This window comes from Macaca thibetana, chromosome 2 (genome assembly GCF_024542745.1).
Source record: "Macaca thibetana thibetana isolate TM-01 chromosome 2, ASM2454274v1, whole genome shotgun sequence".
In the NCBI taxonomy this organism is placed as follows: Eukaryota; Metazoa; Chordata; class Mammalia; order Primates; family Cercopithecidae; genus Macaca; species Macaca thibetana.
Genome location: NC_065579.1, coordinates 173,816,948 through 173,842,052, shown reverse-complemented (window position 1 = coordinate 173,842,052; position 25,105 = coordinate 173,816,948). Strand labels below are relative to the sequence as shown.

Genomic DNA, 25,105 nt, shown 5'->3' with positions numbered 1-25,105 from the left:
AAAAACTGTAATATGCACCTAAGTGAAGGATCAGCTTGGAGTTCCCTTGCTTTCTCTTCCCTGAGAGCATTGTTCTGTGGTAGAGAGGTATGCCTGGCGCTGCTGTTGACCACCAGTGTGACCTCAGGCAAGACATTGAACCCTTGTGGTCCTCCTTGCCATCATCTGTGAAATGATCTCTAAAGGCCCTTTTTCTCTCGGTTGATCATTTATTCTTCTCCCCTGATCCCTGGAACAGTCCATTATTCACATATGGCTATTTCACACATCTATGACTAATATTTTCTGATCACTTAATACATGGTGGACGTTCCAATAATGGTCATGTCCTCCTCACAGTCTCCTGTGAGGGTTGGTACCTATTTGTATCCTGTTTTTCTAGTTGGGGAGACAGGAGCAAAGGAAGTTTAAGAAATTTGCCCAAGATTACATAGTGAACAAGTGGCAGGTGTAGACCCAGTCTAACTTTGGAGCCCAAATCTTAACCAATGGGCTATACTACCTTAGGTATAATACAGCTATGACTGCTCTTCTTGTTTGTGGTGGTGATAGTTCAGAAGTACATGGTAGGAAGATCATTGGAGAAAGGGCATATTTGGAGATACTTAGTTGATAAAATTTGCCTGGTGGGGCCAGAATATCAGCATGAATCTTGTCTATGAAATGTGCTCCACATGGAAACAGGAGACATTTGGATCTCATTGCAGACATGCACTCTGTCTTTTCACCTTGTTTGAACAAAACCCACATAGCACCTGGTTGTATAGTAGACGCTCAGTACATGTCAGTTGAATAACTGTCCCCTTTGAAAAAGGAAGTTGTGACCGCACTATTTTTATTTAAAAAAATAAATAGAGAAACTATGCAGTCTCTCAAGACTCATGGGAACATGAGGCAGACGCCAGGTAAACATTCTACTCCTGCTTTTGGGGCCTCCCCCTTTCTCTTTTTATTTCTGGAGATGCTGTGGTTTTGAGCTAAGAACTTCTCATGGTGAATATCAATGAAGGGCTATTTTAGGTGTATAGTTATTAATCATACCCATTCTGGATTTGGCATCTATCTTTTTGGGAATTCATTCCTCAAATATTTTGTGTATTGAATCAACTTTAAAATATTCTAAAAATGTTTTAGTTTGCTCTTTATCTAAGGTAGCTGCTCTTTTCAGTATGGCATAGTGACTAAGCACACAGGCTTTGAAGTCAGACTGTGAGGGTTTGAATTCCAGATCTGATTCTTACCAATGTGGCCTCGGGCAAGTCACTTTCCTCTAGACGGTTTTATTACCTGTAAAATGGGGATACGCGTACGCATTACATGAGAAAATCCATGGAGAGCATTCAGTATATTGTCTGGCTCACAGTAAAGCCTGTACATGTAAGCGATTCTTTTTTTATGGTGGTAAAATATTTAATAACATAAAATTTACCATCTTAACCATTTTTAAGTGTACAGTTCAATGGCATTAAGTACATTCACATTGTTGTTTAACTCTCACCACCATCCATCTCCAGACATTTTTCATCTTCCCAAACTGAAACTTCATACTTATTAAACAATAAATCTCTGTACCCCTTACTTTATCAGCCTCTGGAACCAATATTCTACTTTCTATTTTTATGAATTTGACTATTCTAGGTACCTCATATAAGTGGAATTATATCATATTTATTCTTTTATGTTTAGCTTATTTCATTTAGCAAAATGTCTTCAAGTATCATCCATGTTGTCGTATGTGCCAGAATATCCTTCCTTTTTAAGGTGGAATAATACTTCATTGTATGTATATACCATCTTGTGTTTATCCATTTATTCGTTGGTAGAGGGACTTAGGTTGTTTTCACCTGTGACGGTTAATTATGCATCAACTTGTCTAGGCCACAGTACTGAGCTATTTGGCCAAACATTATTCTAAATGTTTCTTTGAAGGTATTTTTTAGATGATGATATGGTTTGGCTTTGTGTCCCCACCCAAATCTCATCTTGAATTGTAATCCCCATAATCCCCACTTGGAGAGGGAGAGACCTGGTGGGAGGTGATTGGGTCATGGGGAGGGTTTCCCCCATGCTGTTCTCGTGATACTGAATGAGTTCTCATGAGATCTGATGGTTTTATAAGGGGATCTTCCCCTCTTGCTTTCTCGGTTTCCTGCCACCATGCGAAGAAGGTCCTTGCTTCCCCTTTGCCTTCTGCCATGATTGTAAGTTTCCTGAGGCCTCCCCAGCCATGTGGAATTGTAAGTCAATTAAACCTCTTCCTTTTATGAATTACCCAGTCTCCGGTATTTCTTTATAGCAGTGTGAAAATGGACTAATACAGATGAGGTTAACATTTAAATTAGTAGACTTTGAACATGGCCGCCATAATGTTGGTAGGCTTCATCTGATCAATTGAAGGCCTCAAATGAAAAAGACTGAATTCCACTCAAGAAGAGAGAATTCTGCCTCCAGACTGCCTTTGAACTTGAGACTACAGCAAGTCTTCCCTGCACCTTCAGTCTGCTAGCCTACCCTGCAGGTTTTGGACTTGCTAGCCTCCACAACTGTGTGACCCAATTCTCAAAATAAATCTTACTGTGTATGTGTGTTTTTGTGTGTGTGTACGTCCTGTTGGTTTTGTTTCTCTGGAGAACCCAGGCCCCTAATTAATACACCATCTTTTGGCAGAACCCAGGCCCGTAATTAATACACCATCTTTTGGCTACTGGGAATAATGCTGCTATAAACATTGGTGTACAAATATCTATTTAAGTTCATGCTTTCAATTATTTTGGGTATACAACCAGAAGTGGAATTGTTGGATCATATGGTAATTATATTTTTAATATTCTGAAGAACCATCCTACTGTTTTTTCACAGCAGCTGCACCATTTTATTTTACATTCCCACAGCAATACACAAGGGTCCCAATTTCTCCACATTCTTACCAACACTTGTTATTTTCTGTATTTAATTTAAAAAATGATAGACATCGCCGGGCGCGGTGGCTCAAGCCTGTAATCCCAGCACTTTGGGAGGCCGAGACGGGCGGATCACGAGGTCAGGAGATCGAGACCATTCTGACTAACACGGTGAAACCTCGTCTCTACTAAAAAATACAAAAAACTAGCCGGGCGAGGTGGCGGGCGCCTGTAGTTCCGGCTACTCGGGAGGCTGAGGCAGGAGAATGGCGTAAACCCGGGAGGAGGAGCTTGCAGTGAGCTGAGATCTGGCTACTGCACCCCAGCCTTGGCGACAGAGCCAGACTCCGTCTCAAAAAAAAAAAAAAAAAAAAAAAAAAGATAGACATCCTAATGTGTGTGAAGCATCTTGTGGTTTTGATTTGCATTTCTCTAATGATTAGTGATGTTGAAGATAATTTCATGTGCTTATTGGCCATTTGTAAACCTTTTGCCCATTTTAAAATTAGGGACTTGTGTGTGTGTGTGTTGTAGGAGTTCTTTATATATTCTGGATATTAATTCTCTATCAGATATATTATTTGTGGATATTTTCTTGCATTCTTTGGGTTACCTTTCCACTGAGTTGGTAGTGTCTTTTGAGCATAACAGTTTAAAATGTTGACGGTCTAATTTCTTTATTTTTTTCTCTTTTGCCTGCACTTTTGGTGTCATATCTAAGATACGATTGCTAAATTCAATGTCCTGAAGCTTTTTCCATATGTCTTCTTCTGAGAATTTTATAGTTTTAGCTCATATGTATAAGTCTTTGTTCCATTTTGAGTTAATATTGTAACTGGCCTAAGGTAGTAAGTGTTCACCTTCATTCTTTTGCATGTGGATAGTTAAGCAATTCATTAATAATTTTTATCAACCATTATAATGTTTGTCTCTATGTAGATACCATTAGCATAGACATAGTATAAAAATATTAATTCATTCTTGACATCATTTTTCTAATTATGTCTAAAGTACTGATTTTTTCTTATAGAATTACTCAAAAATTCTGTACTTGGATCAGGTGCAGTGGCTCACGCTTGTAATCCCAGCACTTTGGGAGGCTGAGGTGGGTGGATCACTTGAGGCCAGGAGTTCGAGACCAGCCTAAGCAACATAGTGAAACCCCATCTCTAGTAAAAACACAAAAATTAACTGGATGTGGTGGCATGTGCCCATAATCCCAGCTACTTAGGATCTGAGGCAGGAGAATCGTTTGAGCCTGGGAGGCAGAGGCTGCAGTGAGCCGAGATTACGCCACTGCCACTCCAGCCTGGGTAGTGGAATGAGACAAACAAACAAACAAACAAACCCCTACACTTTGTAGCTTTTAGTATTTCCAATGAAGAAAAAGTATTCTTGTGGTCAAATGGCATTGGTGGCTGATAGCTATTTTTTTTTTTTAACTATTTTTACCTTTTTGTGGTGTTTAGAATTTAAAAACCAACATCCCCATGCTGAAAAAAATTGAAATAGATTGTACAGAGTCAAAAGTAATTGTTCCCCTTCTATTTACATATTTTCTTCCCTTCCACTACTCTCCCCACATTTAACCTTTATTAATAGTCTGGTCTACATTTTTCTAGACCTTCCCCAAGAGTCCATTCACAGATATAGATCTAAACATAAATATTATTTTAAAATATACATGGGACCATATTTTATACATTGTTCTGACCTTGTTTTTAAAAAAGTCTCAGCAGTAAAAAATACACACATCTCAATCTGTCCTCTGAGACCCAGAGATCTCATGAACATACTGTATCCTGGAGAACAGACAATGGCACTCAAGTGAAAGAATGTTCCTTTTCTATAAGACGTAACAGTGGTATTGGGTTTCATTTGTTGAACAGGTCTGTTTGCACTGTTCCCTCTCTCTTGGCTCCTCTCTGTGAGCCATCAGATAGACTGTTGGCTGGATGACTTTCAATGCCCTTGCCAAGGACTCTCACATTTGGCTGTCTCAGTGAAAGCTTGGAAGACAACAAATCCTTTCCCACATCCACCCATCACCACTTCTGAGCAGCTTGGGCCCCTCTGGTGCCATCAACAATCCTGAAGTGGCAACAGATCCAGAGGCAAATGCCTCCTTCCTTCCTGCTGTTTTGTGCAAAGATTGCTATACTCTGTGGCTTAGTTTATTTCTCCTTCAAGAGAAATTAAAAAAAAGTGACCAGCAAGATGGTGCTTTCCATGGCAAGGAAGCGGGTGGTACGCCTGCACCTTTCTCCAGAATTCCTGAAATACCACAGACTTAAAAACACATACACAATATTTTATTAAATTCTTTTTAGTGGATGAGAAAATAGATTTTTAAAAAATATGATATGCTTAAGGAAATTGATGTTTAGAAAGGTAAACTGTGCTACTTGTAAAATTCCACAGGCTTAAAAACACCTACACAATATTTTATTACATTCTTTTTAGTAGATGAGAAAATTGATTTTTAAAAAACATGATATGCTTAAGGAAATTGATGTTTAGAAAGGTAAACTGTACTACTTGTATAGCAAGCAAAGAATATGAAAATTTCCCTGATTTTAGTTCTCTTTTCACTGAACATTCCCATTGCCTCCAAAAGACAGCACGTTGCCCTTGAGAATTCTACAGACTAGTCCTGTGGTACTTAACCAATGTGCAGCTGAATTGCCTGTGGAATATTTAAAACATACACCCATGCTTGTCCTGCCCCTGGAGATCCTCTCTCAGAAGGTGTGGAGTGAGGCCAAGGCATCTATGAAAAGCTCCCCAGAGATCTGATGGTTGGCCTGGGTTGAGAACCATGGATCTAGTGGGAGGAGTTTCCCAGCTAAAGTTCCAAACCCTCACAGGTGGGCTGGTGTCCTTCATTCCTGATGACGCTTAGAACTGGCCTCAAGCAGTCACAGTTGGAGGAAAGCTCTACCTAAGGTCCTAATTAAAAACAAATAAATTGGATGGAAACTCCTTCTTCTTGGGATGTTTACATAGGTTACTTTTTTATCCTGTTGCCTCATTCCCATGAAAACTCACTTATCTAACTAAACTGAAAGGTGGAATCTTTCTCGCCAATTTTTGTAGAGCTGCTATTAACTTCACTTTTTTGGGATCTAACTAAACTGAAAGGTGGAATCTTTCTCGCCAATTTTTGTAGAGCTGCTATTAACTTCACTTTTTTGGGAGCCAAACTTCCCTCAGTGCCGCAGTTATTTCGTGGTAGTAACATAGGTGTTTAGGAGACATCTGAATTCCCTCTCAATGACCTGAACGTATAATTAGTCCATTTCCTTACTTGAATCAACAACTAGGGTTGCCAAATAGATCCAATTCTTAGTAGAGACTGTGTCTATCTCGGACCCAGAGTTGACCACTAATTACATTTCAGTAAAAAATATTACTTTTAATTTATCTTAAATTTCACAGAAGAAAAAGAAGCCAAAGTGAAATTTAAGGAATTTCTGAACTTCAGACAAATATCTCTTAAAACAAGACATATTAGTTCCTTAAAGATTCCTCCAAAAAAATACCAAACTGTTGGGATTATTAACTACTTTCACAAAATTCAGAATACATTCTTCATATCCAAATAGGCCTACATTTTATATAACTACCCTCACATTTTATTTTATTTTATTTTATTTATTTATTTATTTATTTATTTATTTATTTTTTGAGACGGAGTCTCACGCTGTTGCCCAGGCTGGAGTGCAGTGGCGCGATCTGGGCTCACTGCAAGCTCCGCCTCCCGGGTTCCCGCCATTCTCCTGCCTCAGCCTCCTGAGTAGCTGGGACTACAGGCGCCCGCCACCGCGCCCGGCTAATTTTTTGTATTTTTAGTAGAGACGGGGTTTCACTGTGGTCTCGATCTCCTGACCTTGTGATCCGCCCGCCTCGGCCTCCCAAAGTGCTGGGATTACAGGCTTGAGCCACCGCGCCCGGCCTTGTGTCTGAACTGTTAACACGTATGCCATGTGTAATATTATTTTCAGGAATGAAACAAGGTTATTGGTTGCCCCTCTTCAGAGAATTGGCAAGTGCTGAGGTTTAATGCAGGTGGGCAGAGGCGGAGGTGTCACTGGGTGCTCTAGCCTCCATATCCTGAACTTCCAGCTTCCTCTTACTGTCCATTTGTGATTCTGGGAGACTGAAACACTGTCTCTCTGTGCCTGATCCCCTCTTGTTCAAGCATCCAGCACCCTTTCGCTGAATTACTGCAAAGGGCTCTCAAATTACCTGTGGTGAAGGACCACTTCCCACCCCAGCCCCCGAGTCCACTGTAGCCTTATATTTTTGTAAAAAAAAAAAAAAAAAAAAAAAAATCTTGCTTGGATATTGCCACAATGTTAAACTACTTCAAGATATTTAAAAGCCTCTAAACACTTCATCTCAGTTCCTGTCCTTGTAGATGGTAACAGCTTGCAGACTATCTCTGGTCCACAGGGTGTGGTTGGAATAGCACTGCTGCAAGGGTCTCCTGGCTTTGACTCCTGCCCTCTGTAACCCATGCACCACAAAGCAGCCAGAGTGGTTCTTGGAAAATACAACTAGAAGTCACATCATTTCCCTGGTTACACCCTCCAGTAGCTTCCTATTGCATTTAAAATAAAATCCAGATATTTACCAACGGCCCAAAAGTCCCTGGATAATCTGACCCTGCCTGTATCCACCTGCTTTCATCTCCTTCCTTGCCCACTGGATATCTCCAACGCTAGTGAAGCATAGGTAGGTTTGGGTAAAAGTTGGTTCAAATAGGGAACACAGAATAATCTGGGATGTGAGATACACTCTGTTTTGTCCTTTCCTCTACTGGATCAAGCATGGACGAGTGCTTCTATCACTTTCTCTCCAGCAGCGAGAGCCATGCCACTAGTTTCTGAATGAACAAGATGATCAAAACCAAGTCTCAGAAAAGATTTGTGCACAATTGTGCTTATGTAGTGTAGCCTGTTGCCTCTCTGGTGGACTCAGCCTGAAGATGCCTGTATTCTGTTGAAATCTCATACCTGCTTTTTAGACTCTTTGTTTCCTCCCCCAGAAAATGGGTCTGTGGTGAGTCAAGATGACGGAGGGGTCATTCCAAATGCTCCTGGGATTGGAGAACAAAAGGTTGACCGTGTGATTGTTGTTACTATTGTGAACTCATTGCTGGGGAGCATGGCTACTATTGCTGTATTGGTTATTTAATGACTGAGGGGGAAACACACATCTTGGTTTAACAATTTCCTGGTTGGTTTAGTGCTTGCTGCCCAGAGAGCCTCTTGTGTGGAGGCAGCCAGGAGAGGCACCCATCTCACCATGTGCTGTCCCATGGCAATGAATGAGAAGGAAGCAGCTACATGGAAAATAGTTCATTTAGCAACAGAGAGCCGTGGTTTCTAGGAAACTGACTTCCCAGCGTTCTCCCTAACATCCCCCCAACTCCCAGTGACTTTTTAGTCCATTGCCTATTCCAGTGATTTTTGGACTTTCAGAAGAAGATTTCATTGTCTTTTGCTAATTAATTGCCATGGCAACGGCAACGATTCTCACATTTTAGTGGCAGGAAATTTATATTTAATAGATCTGAGAGTGTGATGTAGCAAAGTGCGTCTTTGCCAAGCGTCCCAGGTGATTCCGACAGCTGGTCCAAGGACCTTACTTTGAAAAACACTGGTTTTAGGAGTGTCTGTTCTGTGTAATGATACTGGTATTGAGTGCAAAGTGTTTTAAAGAAGTTCTGTTTCTGCCCAAGGTGGAGTAACAGGGCCAGATTTACCCTTTTGCCTGACGCAACCAAAAATGTCAGATAAAATACATGAAATAATGATTTTCGAAACACCAGTCATCAGGTGATGAAGAGCAGTGATCTCTAAGAAATAGGAGACACAAAGGTGTATGCTCAGGCTGCTCCAGCTTACTGAGTGGAGAGAATTTCCAGGCTGAGACGCAGGGAAAGGAAGGCATGTGCAATTCAGACTCCTGATTTGAGGAGAAGGTGTGAAGATGCTGGGGAAGCCAAGGCTGTTAGAGTTCGTAGAACAGAGTACCAGGAACGAGAGAGATGCATGGAGAGAGAGGACCCCAATAACTGCAGAGGGGCCCTCAAGGATTCAGCATTGTACTGATCAGCACCTGCATGTGGGGAAACTACCGGGGACTGGGGGCCAAGCTTGTTGGGGGAAGAGAACAGAGCCTGGCTCTCACCAAAGGCTGGGAATATTGCCTGTTCCTTCCAGTCAGACTGGAAAATCCATAATTCACAGAGTACTGGTAGAACAGTCAGGAGAGCCCTGCCTCAGTAGTGGAGAATAATTAGCAGTCTAGAGCACTGCTCCATATTTGCCTAATAAATCATGAAAAAGCAATTCGCAAAAGTATTAAACTGCATCTAAGTTACTTAGGCTCATTCTAGAACAGAGTTCAAGAATATTTATGGGAATATTTACTGGGTATACACCCAAAGGATTATAAATCATGCTGCTATAAAGACACATGCACACGTATGTTTATTGTGGCACTATTCACAATAGCAAAGACTTGGAACCAACCCAAATGCCCATGAATGATAGACTGGATTAAGAAAATGTGGCACATATACACCATGGAATACTATGCGGCCATAAAAAAAGGATGAGTTCATGTCCTTTGTAGGGACGTAGTTGCAGCTGGAAACCATCATTCTCAGCAAACTATCGCAAGAACAGAAAACCAAACACCACATCTTCTCACTCATAGGTGGGAATTGAACAAAGAGAGCACTTGGACACAGGGTGGGGAACATCACACACTGGGGCCTGTTGTGGGGTCGGGGGAGGAGGGAGGGATAGTATTAGGAGATATACCTAATGTAAATGACAAGTTAATGGGTGCAGCACACCAACATGGCACATGTATACATATGTAACAAACCTGCAAGTTGTGCACATGTACCCTGGAACATAAAGTACAATAAACAAAAAAACAAACAAAAAGATAATTTATGGGAATAAAAAAATATCCAGTGCCAAATAAGGTAAAATTCACAATGTCTGACAACCCAAAATAGTAACATAGTTTAAAATGGAAACACACCACTCTCCCTGATTGTCCTGGAGGTGAACTTCCATGCACATTTTTGTACCCTTAAAGAGCCCAGCAGTTTAAGCTTTCAGTGTAACATTTTATACATAACAAGCTAGAGACTGCCAAACCATGTCTGTGTTGATATTTATCTTGGCTTCTGAGATAGCACTTCCTCTTTCATGTCTATGACTGTTTTAAAAAATATTTTTTCTGTGTTTGATGCCTTCAACCTTGCCATTGGATTATGGTAAGGTGGACTCAGCTGAGATATCGGCCAATTACATTGTGCATCCTAAGGGGTTGGAGTAAGGAGTCGTAGGTAATGGTGGTGGGTGGGTGAGATGGGACAAGTTTTCTGAGGTCAATGTATGACTTAGATTCAAAGCCTTAGAGAGCAGTAAGGACCAAACCAGGCAGGCCAAGATCTTGGACAGGTCTGAGGGGGCTCGCTCAGCCAAGTTCCAGAACCCCCACAGGAACATACGGAGAGTGAAGTGAGTAAAGTCTCATTAGGATTTGGTCAAGGCTAAAGAATCAGAGCTTGTTCATTGGCAGAGGTTGGGGACTGGGTCAGAGAGGAGTGTTCTGGGATCATGCATGGAGTTACTGCTCTAGAGGTTCATAATTGAGAGCCACTATTTGAGCCTGGGATGTATATTCTTCCTCTGAGATTTGAAAGGTTTTAAATTTGGTTTCCAGGCCTATTCTCTGATTCCCTCCCATCCCCCAAATTCAGCCTGACACTCTGTCATTAGGATGTCCCTAGTTAGACACTTGGCTGCCAGAACAGACACGTTTTCTTCAGATTGGCTGGTACCTGGACATTCTTTCCCACTCTGCCTATACAGAAATGTGGCTTTTCTGCATACAACTTACAAACCTTTTGGCTGCTGGAAAATGCTAAGTTTCTTAAAATATCATAGCCCAATGAATTTGTGGGAAAGCTCCTACTTGAAGATGGTGACAAAACTGTTATTTGATAGAAATTTCACCTGCTCTGGGAGATGAGAATGGGACTCAAGGATCAGTCTTTGGGAAGAGTGGAATTGAGTTGGTCTTTTAAAGGAGGGGGGTCTTAAAATCACGTTTTCACCTAGAAAGCATTTTTAATAAATGTTATTGGAGCTCTTTATTTTCACTCCCAATGGCTATTGTACCATGGATTCCATTACTAGAGTTGGGGTGTAGAGATGAAGAATGGATGCTAGTCATTATTGTCATGACCACCATGATGGTCTGGATGGCCAGAACAATTCACTTACAGTTTTTAATAATGACAAAGACAACAACAACAACACTAGAAAGTAGAAGGAGTAAGTTTATACTTTAGTTTCTTTCAGATCAGTATGGATTAGAGGAGCTTCTGCCCTCTCTGTGTGTTCCAATGAGAGAGAAATAGATACAGAAGAGATTAAGAGAGCATAGGAGGGGGCTTCAAGATGTTTGACTAGAGACACCTGTTATTCACCTCCTCCACAAAGGAGGACCAAAACAGCAACTAGATAAGCATGACATCAAAGAGAGTATTTCAGAGAGAACACAGGAACTCAGTAGGAAAGTGACAGGAAACCTCTCAGGCATGGAAGGAGAGGAAAGCAAAGCAGCTGGCCCAGCTGAGATCGGAGCCAGGAGAGATTCCTCAGTGAAGGAAAAGGGAAGGGAGAGAGCCATGCGTTCCACATTTCCGCAATGGACTACTGCAATCCTGGCTACAGAGTGCCCTTTGGCTCTCACAGACCCTGAGACTAATATAAGAAACTTCCTGGAGCCCACATGATGGCATTGTCTCAGAGAGGGATTTCGCCATGGGTCACACATATAGCCCAAGACTGAAGCAACTGCAGCATGGTGCCCTTTTGAGAGCTCAGGCCCGACAAGACTGCATCTTGCCCTGGAGACCAATAGCCCATGAATCTCCATATCCCTGGAGCCCCACTGACATCCCCTTACATCTACTCAGATAGATGGTTGCAAAATACCAATGACATTCTTCACAGAAATAGAAAAAACAATGCTAAAAATTGTATGGAACCAAAAAAGGACCCAAATAGCCAAATCAATAGTGAGTAAAAAGAACAAAGCTGGAGGCATCTACTACATGGCTTCAAAATATACCACAGACCTATAGTAACCAAAACAACATGGCATTGGTATAAAAACAGACACGTACAGAAGTGGAACAGAACAGAGAATTCAGAAATAAATCCACATATTTATAGTCAACTGATTTTCAACAAAGGCATCAAAAACGTATATTGGGGAAAGGACACCCTGTTCAATAAGTGATGCTGGGAAAACTGGATATTCATGTGCAGAAGAATGAAACTATCTGAATGAATAGACTGCTGTCTCTCACTATATTAAAAAAAAATCAGTTCATAATGGATTAAAAGTTTTAAGACCTGAAACTGTAAAACTATTGGAAGACAACATAGGGGAAACACTTCAGGACATTGGTCTAGGCAATGATATTATGATTAAGACCTCAAAAGCACACACAACAAAAACAAAAATAGAACAAGTGGGGTTATATTAAACTAGAAAGCTTCTGTATAGCAAGGGAATCAACAGAATGAAGAGACAAACTTCGAATGGAAGAAAGTATTTTTCAACTATTCATTCGACAAGGGACTAATATCCAGAATATACAAGGAACTCCATCAACTTAACAGAAAAAAAAAATCCCATCAGATATTTCTCAAAAGATGACATACAAATGACCAACAGGCATATGAAAAACTGCTGAATATCACTAACCATTAAAGAAATGCAAATCAAAACCACAATGAGATATTATCTCACCCCAGTTAGAACGGCTGTTATGAAAAGGACCAAAAGTAATAAATGCTGGCAAGGATGTGGAGAAAAGAGAACTCATATACCTCGTTGGTGGGAATGTAAATTAGTAAAGCCATTATGGAAAACAATATGGGGGTTTCTCAAAAAAATAAATGTAGAACTACCATATAGTCCAGAAATTTCACTACTGGATATTTATCCAAAGGGAAATAAATCAGTATATCAAGGGGATACCTGCACCCCCATGTTTATTGCAGCACTGTTCACAATAGCCAAGGTATGGAATGAACGTAAGTGTCTATCAATGAATGAATGGGTAAAGAAAATGTGGTATACAGATATACAATGAAATACTGAGCCACAAAAAGAATGAAATCCTGTCATTTGCAGCAACAGGGATGGAACTTCAGGTCATTATGTTAAGCGAAACATGCCAGGCACAGAAAGACAAATATCACATGTTCTTACTAATATGTGAGAGCTAAAAAAGTTGATGTCAGGAAAGTAGAGAGTAGAATGGTGGTTACCAGAGGCTGGGAACGGTGTGGGAGGAGGATGAAGAGAGGTTGGTTAATGGGTACAAATATACATTCATATAGAAGAGTAAGTTCTAGTGTTTGATAGCACAGTAGGATGACTATCATTAATAACAATACATTATATATTTCAAAATAGCTGGAAGAGAAGGTTTGAAATGCTCCCAGTACAAAGAAATGATAAATGTTTCAAGGGTGATATATATCCCAGACACTCTAACTTGATCGTTACACATTATATGCATGTATTCAAATAGCATATGAGCTCTGTAAATATGTAAAATGATTATGCATCAATAAAGAAAGTTAAAAAGAGAGAGCATAGGTGAGAACTCTCTGCTTTTATCTAATGAGCTCCGGATTGCCTTCCATACTCCTGGACATGATACTAGGAAGTCTCAATCAAGGGCCAGATTATGCCTCCTGGAGAGAAATGCACTGGAAACTGGATATAATCTAATTGATGTTAATTGTGATAAGTGTTGTTGGTTTTACTTTTGGCTTCATGCATAATGACTTATGTTTTGTGGTGGTAATGAGTAAAAGAGGTGGGGTGAGTTGATGAAACTGCTTCTGTGCCCTGATAAGTGACTGTGTTCTGATTGGTTCTCAGATGGGAGTTGATTTTTCTACAGGAAGAGAATTAGCTTACCAATGTGAAACCACTGAAGGCAAAGTCAAGAGAAGTTTACTTTGCCTCCATTGCAGTCTTATTCCCACGTCCTCACTTTTTTCTCTTCCCTTTATTCTCCTTCCTTTTCTCCCCAAACTCATGATTTCCTTTCTGTCAGCAACTCTCTCCAGGTTCTCATTAACACAGAAATTGTAAAGATTCAGAAAAGACTATGATGGGATATTTTTCCTCCTTGTTTCTGTGAATCTTACATTTGGACTGGAAATATAATTTATATACTACCATAGGGGATCCTTCTTCAATTTTTCTGAAATTAATAGAACCCATTTTTTTTTTTCATAATGTGTTGAAGGAAATAGTTTTTGAAAAGTTGGGAATGGCAAGAGATCAACTGAGAGGAGATTTTTACTTTGAGGGATCCTCTCTCTGGCATGAGATGAGTCCTTGTGAAGTGAAAAGATGGGGGCTATCTTTGGAAACGCACCCATCCCTGCTCCCAGAGAGCTCCGGGCCCACATTTTATGGAGAACAGCATCTGCTCTCACATTGAGCTGGGTTAAGCCTTTGAATTTTCCTTTGCATATATTCTCAATCATTGATAGTGTTGAATCATGAGGCATTTTGCTAGATGTGGGAATAAATTTTTTTTCTTTTTTTTTAAGGCAGAGTTTGCCCTGTCACCCAGGCTGGAGTGCAGTGGCACGATCTGGGATCATTGCAACCTCTGCCTCCTTGGCTGAAGCGATTCTTCTGCCTCAGTCTCGTAAGTAGCTGGGATTACAGGCATGTGCCAACACACCAGACTAATTTTTTGTATTTTTGGTAGAGATGGGGTTTCACCATGTTGGCCAGGCTGGTCTTGAACTCCTGACCTCAGGTGATCTACCCGCCTTGGCCTCCCAAAGTGCTGGGATTATAGGCATGAGCCACACCTGGCCAGGAATGAAATATTCCTAACGAGGAACTTGACAAGGTCTGAAAAAGTAGATTTTCAGGAAAAGCCACAGGCTTGAAGTGTATCATCTTTCCTTCACGGTTTGGCACATCGTTACTTTCCTTTTCCGTGAGTTAGGTAACAAGTGACGTTTAGAAATACCCTCTTTCCCACTGTCTGCATGCCAAAGATCAGCCTTTCATATTTTTCCTTAATTGTCAAAGAAATATTTGAGCATCTAAGCTGATATTCTTTATTACTGTGGGTGTGATTTGGGAAACAATTCTTGGAGGGCAACTCTGAGTCTGTGGTGAATAAAAAAGTGAGGATAAATGTGAGTGAATATTGTGTCTGGTGTTCTCTGTGCAGCTGGAAAAATGATGAGCAAGTTAGCTTGATTAGCTGAGCATCTTCCTCCTATTGAAAGGGCGGTGATGGTCGTGATTGGAAAAAGCTGTTCTTGAGTGGCATCCTTTTAGGAAAGACTGTGGTTTAAACGGGCTTGTCTACGGGCCTCACTTTTGGGCTTACCTCCACCCCCAAGCCATCCACCATCGTTAGCCACGTTCCTGAAATTAATTTATTAGAGGAACTGTTTGATACAGGAGATAAGTGGGTTTTGCTTAGGTGTGGTTATGGGGTTTAGGAGGGTCTGCTGGTTAGTTCCACTGAGACCCTGAACAATATGAAGTGGAAGGCTAGTTAAGAAGCAGAAAGAGAAAAAAGGAAGCCAGTCTTCTCAAACATTTTGTTGGAAGTCTGCTGAAAGATTCATTTTGCTCTGTGCCCCACAGATTGCATAGCTGGTTCTGCCTCTATGCTTTCAGGTCGCTCAAGTGTAACAGGAGTGAGAAATGAGAATCAAGGGCCCATTTCATCACTTTCTTCCAAGTCTCTGTATCCACATGTGCACCGTATGAAATTGCTGTCCATACCCTTGTCTTAATTGATTTAATGTTTAATTTCCTTTAACAGAAAGTTTACAGAGGTCTCTTTTCTTCTTCTAGTACAACTTGCAGTCTGTAGTTAAAAGGGTGATTCAGGTCTTGGCAGTATGTGATACTTCTGTCCTTTGAAAAGAAGTCATTTAAAAAATCTTGGTTTACTTCGTTTTATGGTAACAAGACAATACACCTTCTTATTTAATTCATACGTGCACTCTACATTCACTCCAGCAGGCCTTATTTCTTAAGCAGGAGACGAGAAATAGCCTTATTGGTTGGCAGGTGCAAGTGCTGAAACTAGCACTAACGACTGTGAATATTCATTCCTGAGCTGTATTTGTGTTCAGACTCAGGTGAGGGGTGCAGACTGGAGTGTTCGTCTATTCCCCTTTTGTGGGTTTAGATGAGCGTGAGATGGTTGGCTTGGCAGGTTGGCCCAGGTGAGAGAAGCAAAGTCATCGGTGGCCCTGTTCCCTGTGGGAGGCTTTACTTTTCCATGCTTACACACTGAACATCTAAGCTGGCTGCTCAAATAATCAAGAGGCAGACTTGGTAAAAATGTGAATAAATGAGTGTAGTTACTATATAGCCATTAAAGAAAAATCTGCTAATGGTGACTCAGTAGTGCCTCCCTGATTGTAAAGGACAGTATCTTCTGGTGAGCTGTGAGCATGTTCCATGGGTTGACAATCAGATTTGCATGTCTGATGACATTAATTGCAGGGTGCTATGGGCCAGGTTTCTGTAAGTTGGGTGGAGGTGGCCACTGGCAGTGAGTACAACGCCCAGGGGGAAGCATGTGAGTGGGAGGAAGAAAAGAGAGAGCTTTCTGGAGCTGTTGCAATGTGTATGCTGGTGAAATCGACTTGAGCATTAAGCAGCATCTCCCAGGATTGTTAGTTACTGAGTGGCACGTCTTCAGTACTCATGATTTGTGGGGAACTTGGGCAGAGGTAAAAGTGTGGTAAGTTTTAATACTGTGTTTTCTTACTAGTTGCTTTTGACATGCATACAGGTTTGTGTGTGTATGTGTGTGTGTACGTGTGTGTAAAACTGACTGTAAGATGTCACGTTTCAGCCTATTGATTTTTTTATTCCAGAAACTTTTCAGCATTACCTAAGAAACAAAGGCTCAATTTTGGCTGCTTCATTCTTATCCCTTCTGCCACAGTTCTAACGTGCTTGATCTACTGAGACCGAGGATGATCAATGACTCAGAAGGCAAAATGGGATTTAAACACCCAAAGGTTAGTTTGGCATTTCTGCAGTAACCTTTGGTGTGATAAAGTGAAAAGAGCAAGAGCTTTTGATTTATAAAGACCTTGTTTGAATCTGACTGTACTGTGTATTTATGACATTGTGCAAGTAACTTTTTGTGGGTTGTAGCTGATCAAGGCAAAGTTAATACTAGCCTAGTGCTGATTCTGTGGAAATTTTATTTCATTTTACGTCGGGATCTAGCATTGTGGTTGGATAGGAAGAGTTGATGTTGAAGATATGTGCCTTAAATGCTTCTCTTGATTTCTGTAGCATTTTCTTCCTCTGGGAACTTCAGGAATCTGGCAGCTGAAGCGTTAGGTCTACCAGGTACTCTTTTTATCCGTCCTTTCCATCCATCCATTTATCAACACTTAGGTACCAAACTGTTTACTATATGCCAGGCATAGTTCTAACAGCTAAGGATTAAGCAGTGAAGAAACATAGAAAAAAAATCCTATATACATGCAGCTTTCATTCTAGTGAGGGAGGAATGCAATAAACAAAATAATTCAGTAAATTATGGGTATATTAAAAGGGAATGTGTTACAGGGAAAATAAAGCAGGAAAAGAGGGTAGGGTATTGAGGCAATTTTAAATAAGGTGATGAGAGCAGGTCTCATTGAGAAAGAGCTCCCCTGCAGAGCTCTGAACACACAGTGCCTTCTTGTTATTACCAGCCACCAGTGCTCATTGCCTTGTCTTCCTCTTGTTTATTCACTGAGGCCTCACCATTTTTGGTCCATGAAAAAAAATAATTGTTTGAGAGCACAGAATATGACTTTTGGGTTTTCCTTTAGGGCTATGGTGTTAGTAGATGCTAGTTAAAGGATACATTGGTGGGGCCCTCTTTTCTGCCCTTCCTGGGTTCCTTATACATTGCGTACCTACCTGCAGAGCTTTTTTTTTGCATAACCTCTCTAGTCCCTCTTGTACGCCCCACACAAACCTCTGATTATGCAGCTAAGTATGGCTCCTTGTAGGGCTGGGCCTCTGCTTCTAGTTTCTTGGAGCAAGCAGGCATGGATTGCCAACCTAACTTCATGCTTTTGTACAATAGCAACCTCTGCCTTCACCATTTCCTGTCCCAACATTGTGAAAGGAGAGTGTCTCATCATCAAGAAAAGGCTCTCACTTTCTCTGTCTTGGTCCAGGAGGTAGGGGAACAAAGAGGAGCAAATAAGCCAATCATATCATGGTGTCACTGGGACCCGGAACAACCTTTGCAGTATGAGGATGGGATCCACATCAAGAAGATACCCATTCTTCTTTGGCCCATGATGGATCACGAGTCAGTGAATGTTCATTAGCTTTCATAAAAGGTGATATCTGCTTTCTGGTAGTTTTCAAAATGTTAAAGAACCCCTTTAGAAGCTAGGAGCAAAGTTTAGTGTGTGAAGCTCTGTGAAGGCCATGGATGCCTTTTAATTTGGGATTTAGTAGAACTTAAATTCCCTCTGATACATCCTAAGTTTCCCAAAGGCAATGTGAATGGATGTGGGCTGGGCAACATCTGCACTTCCAGCTGAGATGAGATATGGTAGGGTTTAGCTTTCATTTCTCTTTCTTTCTCTTTCTTTCCTTCCTTCCTTCCTTCCTTCCTTCCTTCCTTCCTTCCTTCCTTCCTTCCTTCCTTCCTTCCTTCCTTCCTTCCTTCTTTCTTTCTTTCTTTCTTTCTTTCTTTCTTTCTTTCTTTCTTTCTTTCTTTCTTTCTTTCTTTCTTTCTTTCTTTCTTTCTTTCTTTCTTTCCTTCTTTCCTTCCTTCCTTCCTTCTTTCCCTCCCTCCCTCCCTCCCTCCCTCCCTCCCTCCCCCCTCCCTCCCTCCCTTCCTTCCTTCCTTCCTTCCTTCCTTCCTTCCTTCCTTCCTTCCTTCCTTCCTTCCTTCCTTCCTTCCTTCCTTCTTTCCTTCTTTTTCTTTCTACCAAGTTTTGCTCTTATTGCCCAGGCTGGAGTGCAATGGCATAATCTTGGCACACCACAACCTCTGCCTCCTGAGTTCAAGCAATTCTCCTGCCTCAGCTCCCAAGTAGCTGGGATTACAGGCATGTACCACCATTCCTGGCTAATTTTGTATTTTTAGTAGAGATGGGGTTTCTCCATGTTTGTCAGGCTGGTCTTGAACTCCCAACCTCAGGTGATCTGCCTGCCTCGGCCTTCCAAAGTGCTGGGATTACAGGAGTGAGCCACCACGCCTGGCCTCATTTCCCCTTTCTGATATGGCTCTCTGAGGTGGCTTCTCCTTGGCTAGGAATATAGCATTGCCATGCCAGCTGCAGCACGTACGCACACACCCTGGAGCTATCCACCCCACATCATTCTGTGCCAGTTGTGTTGGCCTTTTTCTGTTCACTGAGGATCTAGAGAGACAGTGATGTCAGCCAGAGCTGCTGTGGCAGGTGGGGCTGTTCTGATGTCTGTTCAGGTGGCCAGAGCCTCCTTGCCACATTCAGCTCCTGCGCACGTCCTCTAGGCTGGCCCCAGTACAGCTCTGGGCCACTCTCCATGACTGTGAAGTGTATTTCTGCCCCGCTTAGTAGTAATGAGGAGAAGTATTTATTTTTATACGTTTGCTTGTTGTTTCAGGTGATAAGAGTTCTGTAGAAGCCAGGATTTCCTAACACTCCAAGTCCTTCTTAGGCAGCATTATGGTTCTCCAGTTATATACCTGCCCAGCTCTGTCCAATATTGAGTTCCAATCTATACCTGAAAAGACAGACACGAACAGTAACAGGAGAGTAAATGTTGGGGGTGGGGATAGTGGGCCCAGCTGCACTGACAATAACAATCCCCTCGCCGCCCCTCCTTTGTTGTCTGTGAAGCTACTCTAAGTAGTAATTCTTCCCTGGACCATACCCTGTTGGGAAGCGAGGTGTGGAGGTGCCAGGCAGTGGTTTGGGGCCTGACGCTGGCCCTTGACCTGTGTGTCACAGCTGTGTGGGAGATGCAGTATCACTTCCTTGATTTGTTTGTTTTTCCGGATTGCACCTTTGTTGACAGTCTGGAACTTACTCTTGTGCATTTTGTTATTTATTTTCAATGGTGCAAGGCCCCAGTGTTCCATCCTCCTTCTGAATTCACAGAAACATCCACACAAATAGACTGGCCTTGGCTTGGACTCACATTTGAGAGACTTCAATCTACTTGGCCTGTCAAAATGAAGTTCTTCTTAAAAGTCCCAACTCTCTGGTGCTGGGCTATAGTCTAATCAGTGCTTCCCAACCTTTTTTCACATCACAGTATACATGGACATGATATGATTTATGTAGATGGGAGAGCTCATTCCTAGGCAGTAGGCCATCGGGGTCTGGCTACTGTAGTCCTTGACCCCTCACCCTCACCTGGCTGTTCCTGGGGCTTAGGTGATTTGTGTTTCCCTCTGGCACACCTGTTCCCATTGGGGGCACACAAGTATGCTACAGCTAAGGTTAGAAGTTCTGGCCCAAGACCTAGCATAGACCACAGTCTCAAGTTGCAACAAAGTGTTTCGTCCATAAACATCTTTGAAGATGATCCTAGAGGGTGCACATACTTTCCCAGGATATTGTAAGTTTGGGAGAACTGAGTTCCTGTGGTTGCACCCATTGCTTGGTGCAGTCTGCCACCACTTGTCCTTCTAGAAGGAAGGGTAGAAGGATGCCAACACTGCATGTTCCCTGTCCCCTCCAGGCCAGCATGACTAGGATCCTTGGCTCTGTGGCCAAACTCTAATGCTTAGCACTGCTTCTTTCCATCCTACTGCGTTCTGGGGGTATTTCACATGACTTCCACAGGTTCCTGACCTCCCGGCTTTGCTACATATTCTGCATAGCTTAGAACATCACTTCTTATGCAATGGTTGGAGGTGTCATAGATGTTCTGCTGATGTTGTCTGTTTGTGTTGCCGTGAACCACACCTGGATAACTGGTCTGGGTGGAATTCAGCTACTGCAAGAGTACATACTAGTCCTCTTTTAGCCCTTATGACTGTGTGGTACCAGGTGGTGGTTCTTACATTTAAACAGAGCTATGGGCTCATCCATCCATTCATTCATTTATTTACTCATTTAGCAACTCTATTCAATAAATGCTGGCTACTGGGAATATAACGATTAAAGTCATAGTCTCTGCCTTTCAGGAGCTCACAGTGCAGTGAGGGAGATCCAAGAAGTAAACAATGATGATATGCATGAGAAATTCCACTGGGTTCCATGGGAACACAGAAGAGGGGGAAGATTCTTGCACTTGGAGAGTGGTCAGAGGAGGTTCCCTGACTGAGATGAGATAACTTTTAGCTTGAATTTTTTCTTCTCTTCCTCCTTCTCCTCCTCTCCTCCTCCTCCTCCATTCTCCTCCTTCTCCTTCTCCCCCTCCTCCTCCTCCTCCTTTCTCCTCCTTCTCCTCCTCCTCCTTTCTCCTCCTTCTCCTCCTCCTCCTCCTTCTCCTTCTTTTTCTTTCTTCTCTTTCTCCTTCTTATTCCTCTTTAAACAGAGTTATCTGGGATGTGTGCTAATTGAATGAAGGAAGGAAGGGAATGGCATAGAGCTAGAGAGTGGTACTTCAAGTGCCACAATTTTGTTTGGTCATAGTAGAATTCTAATGGGCAACAGCAGCTAATGAAATAAGGATCACTTAAGGAGGGAGAGGAGACCTTTACAACAGCCTGCAATGGTCAGATCATACTTTTGGAAGGAGAATGTCTGTGGGATTCACTCATAGAAACCCTGGAAAGTTTCCATTGAAGGAGAAAGAAATCTAGATGGCAAGCTGGCTTGAAGAGACTTGTTATGTATGACTTCTGTGAGTGCGGGAGGATGGCAGGGGAGACTGCATTCTCTGTCCTACTTCTTTCATTCAAAAGACAGCATGATCTTGGGCAAGTGACATGACATCTCCAAACCAGTGTCCTCATTTATAAAGGTGGTTCTAATAATACCTCTCTCACCAGGGTTGATATGAGAATTAAATGACATCATTTATTGTTGTATGAAAGAATCTAACATAGTAACTACTCAACAGATGTTAGTTTCTCTTTCCTTCCCATCTTTTTTCTCTTCCTCTTTTCCTTCTCTTTTCCCTTTCCCCTGCCTTCATACATCAGGTCTTTATTAGGTAAGTAATATTTTTCAGGCATCCTGCAAGATTTGCATTGTCCAATACGGTAGCCACGAGCCACATGTGGCTATTGAACAATCGAAATGTAACTAGTCCCAACTGAGATGTGTCGTAAGTGTGAAATACACACAGAAGTTGGGGTAGTTAACACTCTGCCTTGTCCCCACACCATTTCCAGAGCATGCTTTCCTATGGGCAGGAGACTAGAGGCTTTTTGAGCCTGTGGAGGCTTTTCCTATAAGAAGCCAGTCTTTGATGGGTTTCTGAAGTAGTCTTCAATTGCTGACCAGTAAGCTTGCCTTCCTTCCTGCAATGACATTTTTATAAATGACAGTCTTGCTTTTAAATTCCTAGTATGTGGTCTTGATTTCCACACAAGTCTGGAAATGTTGACTTAGCACAAAAGAAAAAAAGGCTAGGCATTGTGGCTCACACCTGTAATCCCAGCACTTTGGGAGGCAGAGGCAGGAGGATTGCTGTGGCCAGGAGTTGGAGACCAGTCTGGGCAACATAGTGAGACCTTGTCTTTTAAAAAATAAAAAAAGTTAGCTGGGTGTGGTGATGTGTGCCTGCAGTCCTAGCTGTTTAGGAGACTGAGGCAGGAGGATCACTTGAGTTCAGTAGTTTGAGAGCCACTGCTCTCCAACCTGGGCAACAAAGCGAGATCTTGTCTCTACAAAAAAGAAAAAGAAAAAAAAAAAAAAAAAAGGAAAGCCAACGATCTTATTAATAAGTTTTTTCTATTGAGCACATATTTAAATGACAACATTTTGGATATATTTGGTTAATAAAATATATTATTAAGTTTCATTTCACTGGTTTCTTTTTACTTTAAAAAATGTGGCTACTGAAAAATTAAAATTACATATGTGTCTTGCACTGTGTTTCTGGCGAGCAGCACTTTGTGGAGCTTATGACTGGTGGGGGGAAGGTGGAAAAGCAACAACAGCAACAGAAAGATATGTTAAAAATAAATTTAAGAAACAACAAATACAGAATTACACCTTGTGAGGCGGACTGTGAAGACAAGTTTCTATGGAAAGGAAAATGAGAAGACCTGACTTCATTCAGCTGGCCCATGGGAGGCCTCTCTGAGGAAGGCACATTCATGCTGTGCCTTGAGGGAGGCTCTTCCTACACAGTTTTCAGCCAAAAGTGGAGACAGAGCATTCCAGGTAGAGGAAAAAAGCCTGCCGCTGAGTATTTATTGAGACTCCCAGACACTTGCAGTCAGCATTGGGGAGAAACAGACCCATGAAGGGTCCCCTGGCTTTTCAGCACTTGTGGTACGGGGAGACAGGCAGGACAGGCATGTACTCTAGGCTGCAGGGATGCGACAAGTAGTACTGGCTCTGGAAGCACTTTTCCTTCCTTTCTTCTCTCTGCCTCAGAAGCATCACTGACCACAGACCTGACCTTGGAGGTCCCGGGGTTGGTCTGTTCTTCCTTCGTGGTGGGTAGTGAATAACACTCACGTTTGTCCCTTTATTCCCTGTTCCCAGCTCTGACTCAGACTCATCATCTGGGAAATGAGCGTCTGTAGCAGCCACTCAGCTAGTTTCCTTGCCTCCAGCCTCTTTCTCCCTTTCATATACTCTGTGTGAGGCTGCCAAATTAATCTTCCTGAAATACCATTTAGCCCATGTAACTTCCCTGATAGCACCCTGCTGCTGCTGGCAGAGGAGCAGTGTGCTGGGTGCTTCTGTACGTCTCTCACTTTTCACCTTTACTTTTTCCTTCTATGGGCAATGACGCTGTTTGCAGAGAAGCATGTTCTACTGCCAGTGTCTTTAACTTGAGGAGCTCTTAAAGTCTCGTCTTCAGCCATCTTCCCATATTTCTACTCCTGCCTTGCATTTTCTTCTGGGCCAGGCATACTTGAGTCATCATTCTTTAAATGCTAAGGTCCACTGCATTAACAAGAGCTCAGGTTCTGGCGTCCATCAAACTAGCTTCAAATCCCAGTTCTGCCATTAAGCTAGCTGTGGGAACCTTTTCAAGAAGTCATTTATCTTTTCTAAGCCTTAGTTTTCTCATCAGTTGACACCATGAGGCTAAAAGTAATTTGTACCCCTTGCGGTTGGGTTCTTTCGATAGTACTGCAGATAGACTTAAGGCAAGTTAGCCATAAAGAACTTTGTTATTTTAAATGAAAAAAAAATTATCTGCCAAAAAAATTCTAGATTTTCTTTTCTCTTTTGAAATCCATTAGTTTTGGATTGCAACAGACTGGTCACGACTCCAACAAATCAAGCTACAAAGGACAGACTGTTTTAGAATCCCCTAAGTAATTAAGCAAGGTCCTTTGCAAATTAGGAAGCTTTAAGTGGAAGGAAGAATCTAGTTCAAGGTTGGCTTTTATATTTGCAGTCACAGGCAAAAAGTGAGTCCATGTGGCTATCATCATGTTTCTGAATTTTTTGACCAAGACATAAAAATCTTATATCCTCTATTTATGTCAGTATTTTAAAATAGGTATTTAAAATGCATAAATGTAATTTTAAATTATAATATATATGCTTTTTGGGACACCACCTACATCAGGAATCACTGAGCAAGAGACCGCCTTTCTTTCTATTGATTTCTTTGGAAGATCTAGTGTGTAGCAGTTAGTCAACAATAGAGGACTATGACACCTGGTCCAGAGTTAGTGCACAATAGATATTTGTAAAGTGAGAATAAATGAGGGTCAATAAAAAAAGTATTTCAAAAACTCCTTTATGGTGACTGAAATGTCTGTAGATTACTGCAGTATTTGATGACAAGAAAAGAAAACTCCAACAATAATTCAAATGTCTTGTATACTATATTTTAAAAATCTGTTCAGAGGAACAAGGTTAGTATAGTGCCATCATTCTCAGCTACCCTCATGATAGTGCTTCTTACTTTGGGCCTAAGACTTTGGCCTTTTTTTCTATTTGCTCAGAACCAGTAAAAAACTAATGATTCAGTGA

At 41.7% G+C, this 25,105-nt stretch overlaps 1 protein-coding gene across 1 annotated transcript in view; it reads left to right on the top strand.

Annotated features, from left to right (window-relative positions):
• The window catches only part of TMEM45A (transmembrane protein 45A), a 76,207-nt gene that overhangs the window by 3,361 nt on the left and 47,741 nt on the right, over nucleotides 1-25,105 (top strand). Inside the window, exon 2 of the mRNA XM_050782096.1 lies at nucleotides 16,904-17,050. Coding sequence (XP_050638053.1) covers nucleotides 17,006-17,050 — 45 coding nt within the window. The 5' untranslated portion in view covers nucleotides 16,904-17,005. The remainder of the gene's footprint in view (nucleotides 1-16,903; nucleotides 17,051-25,105) is intronic.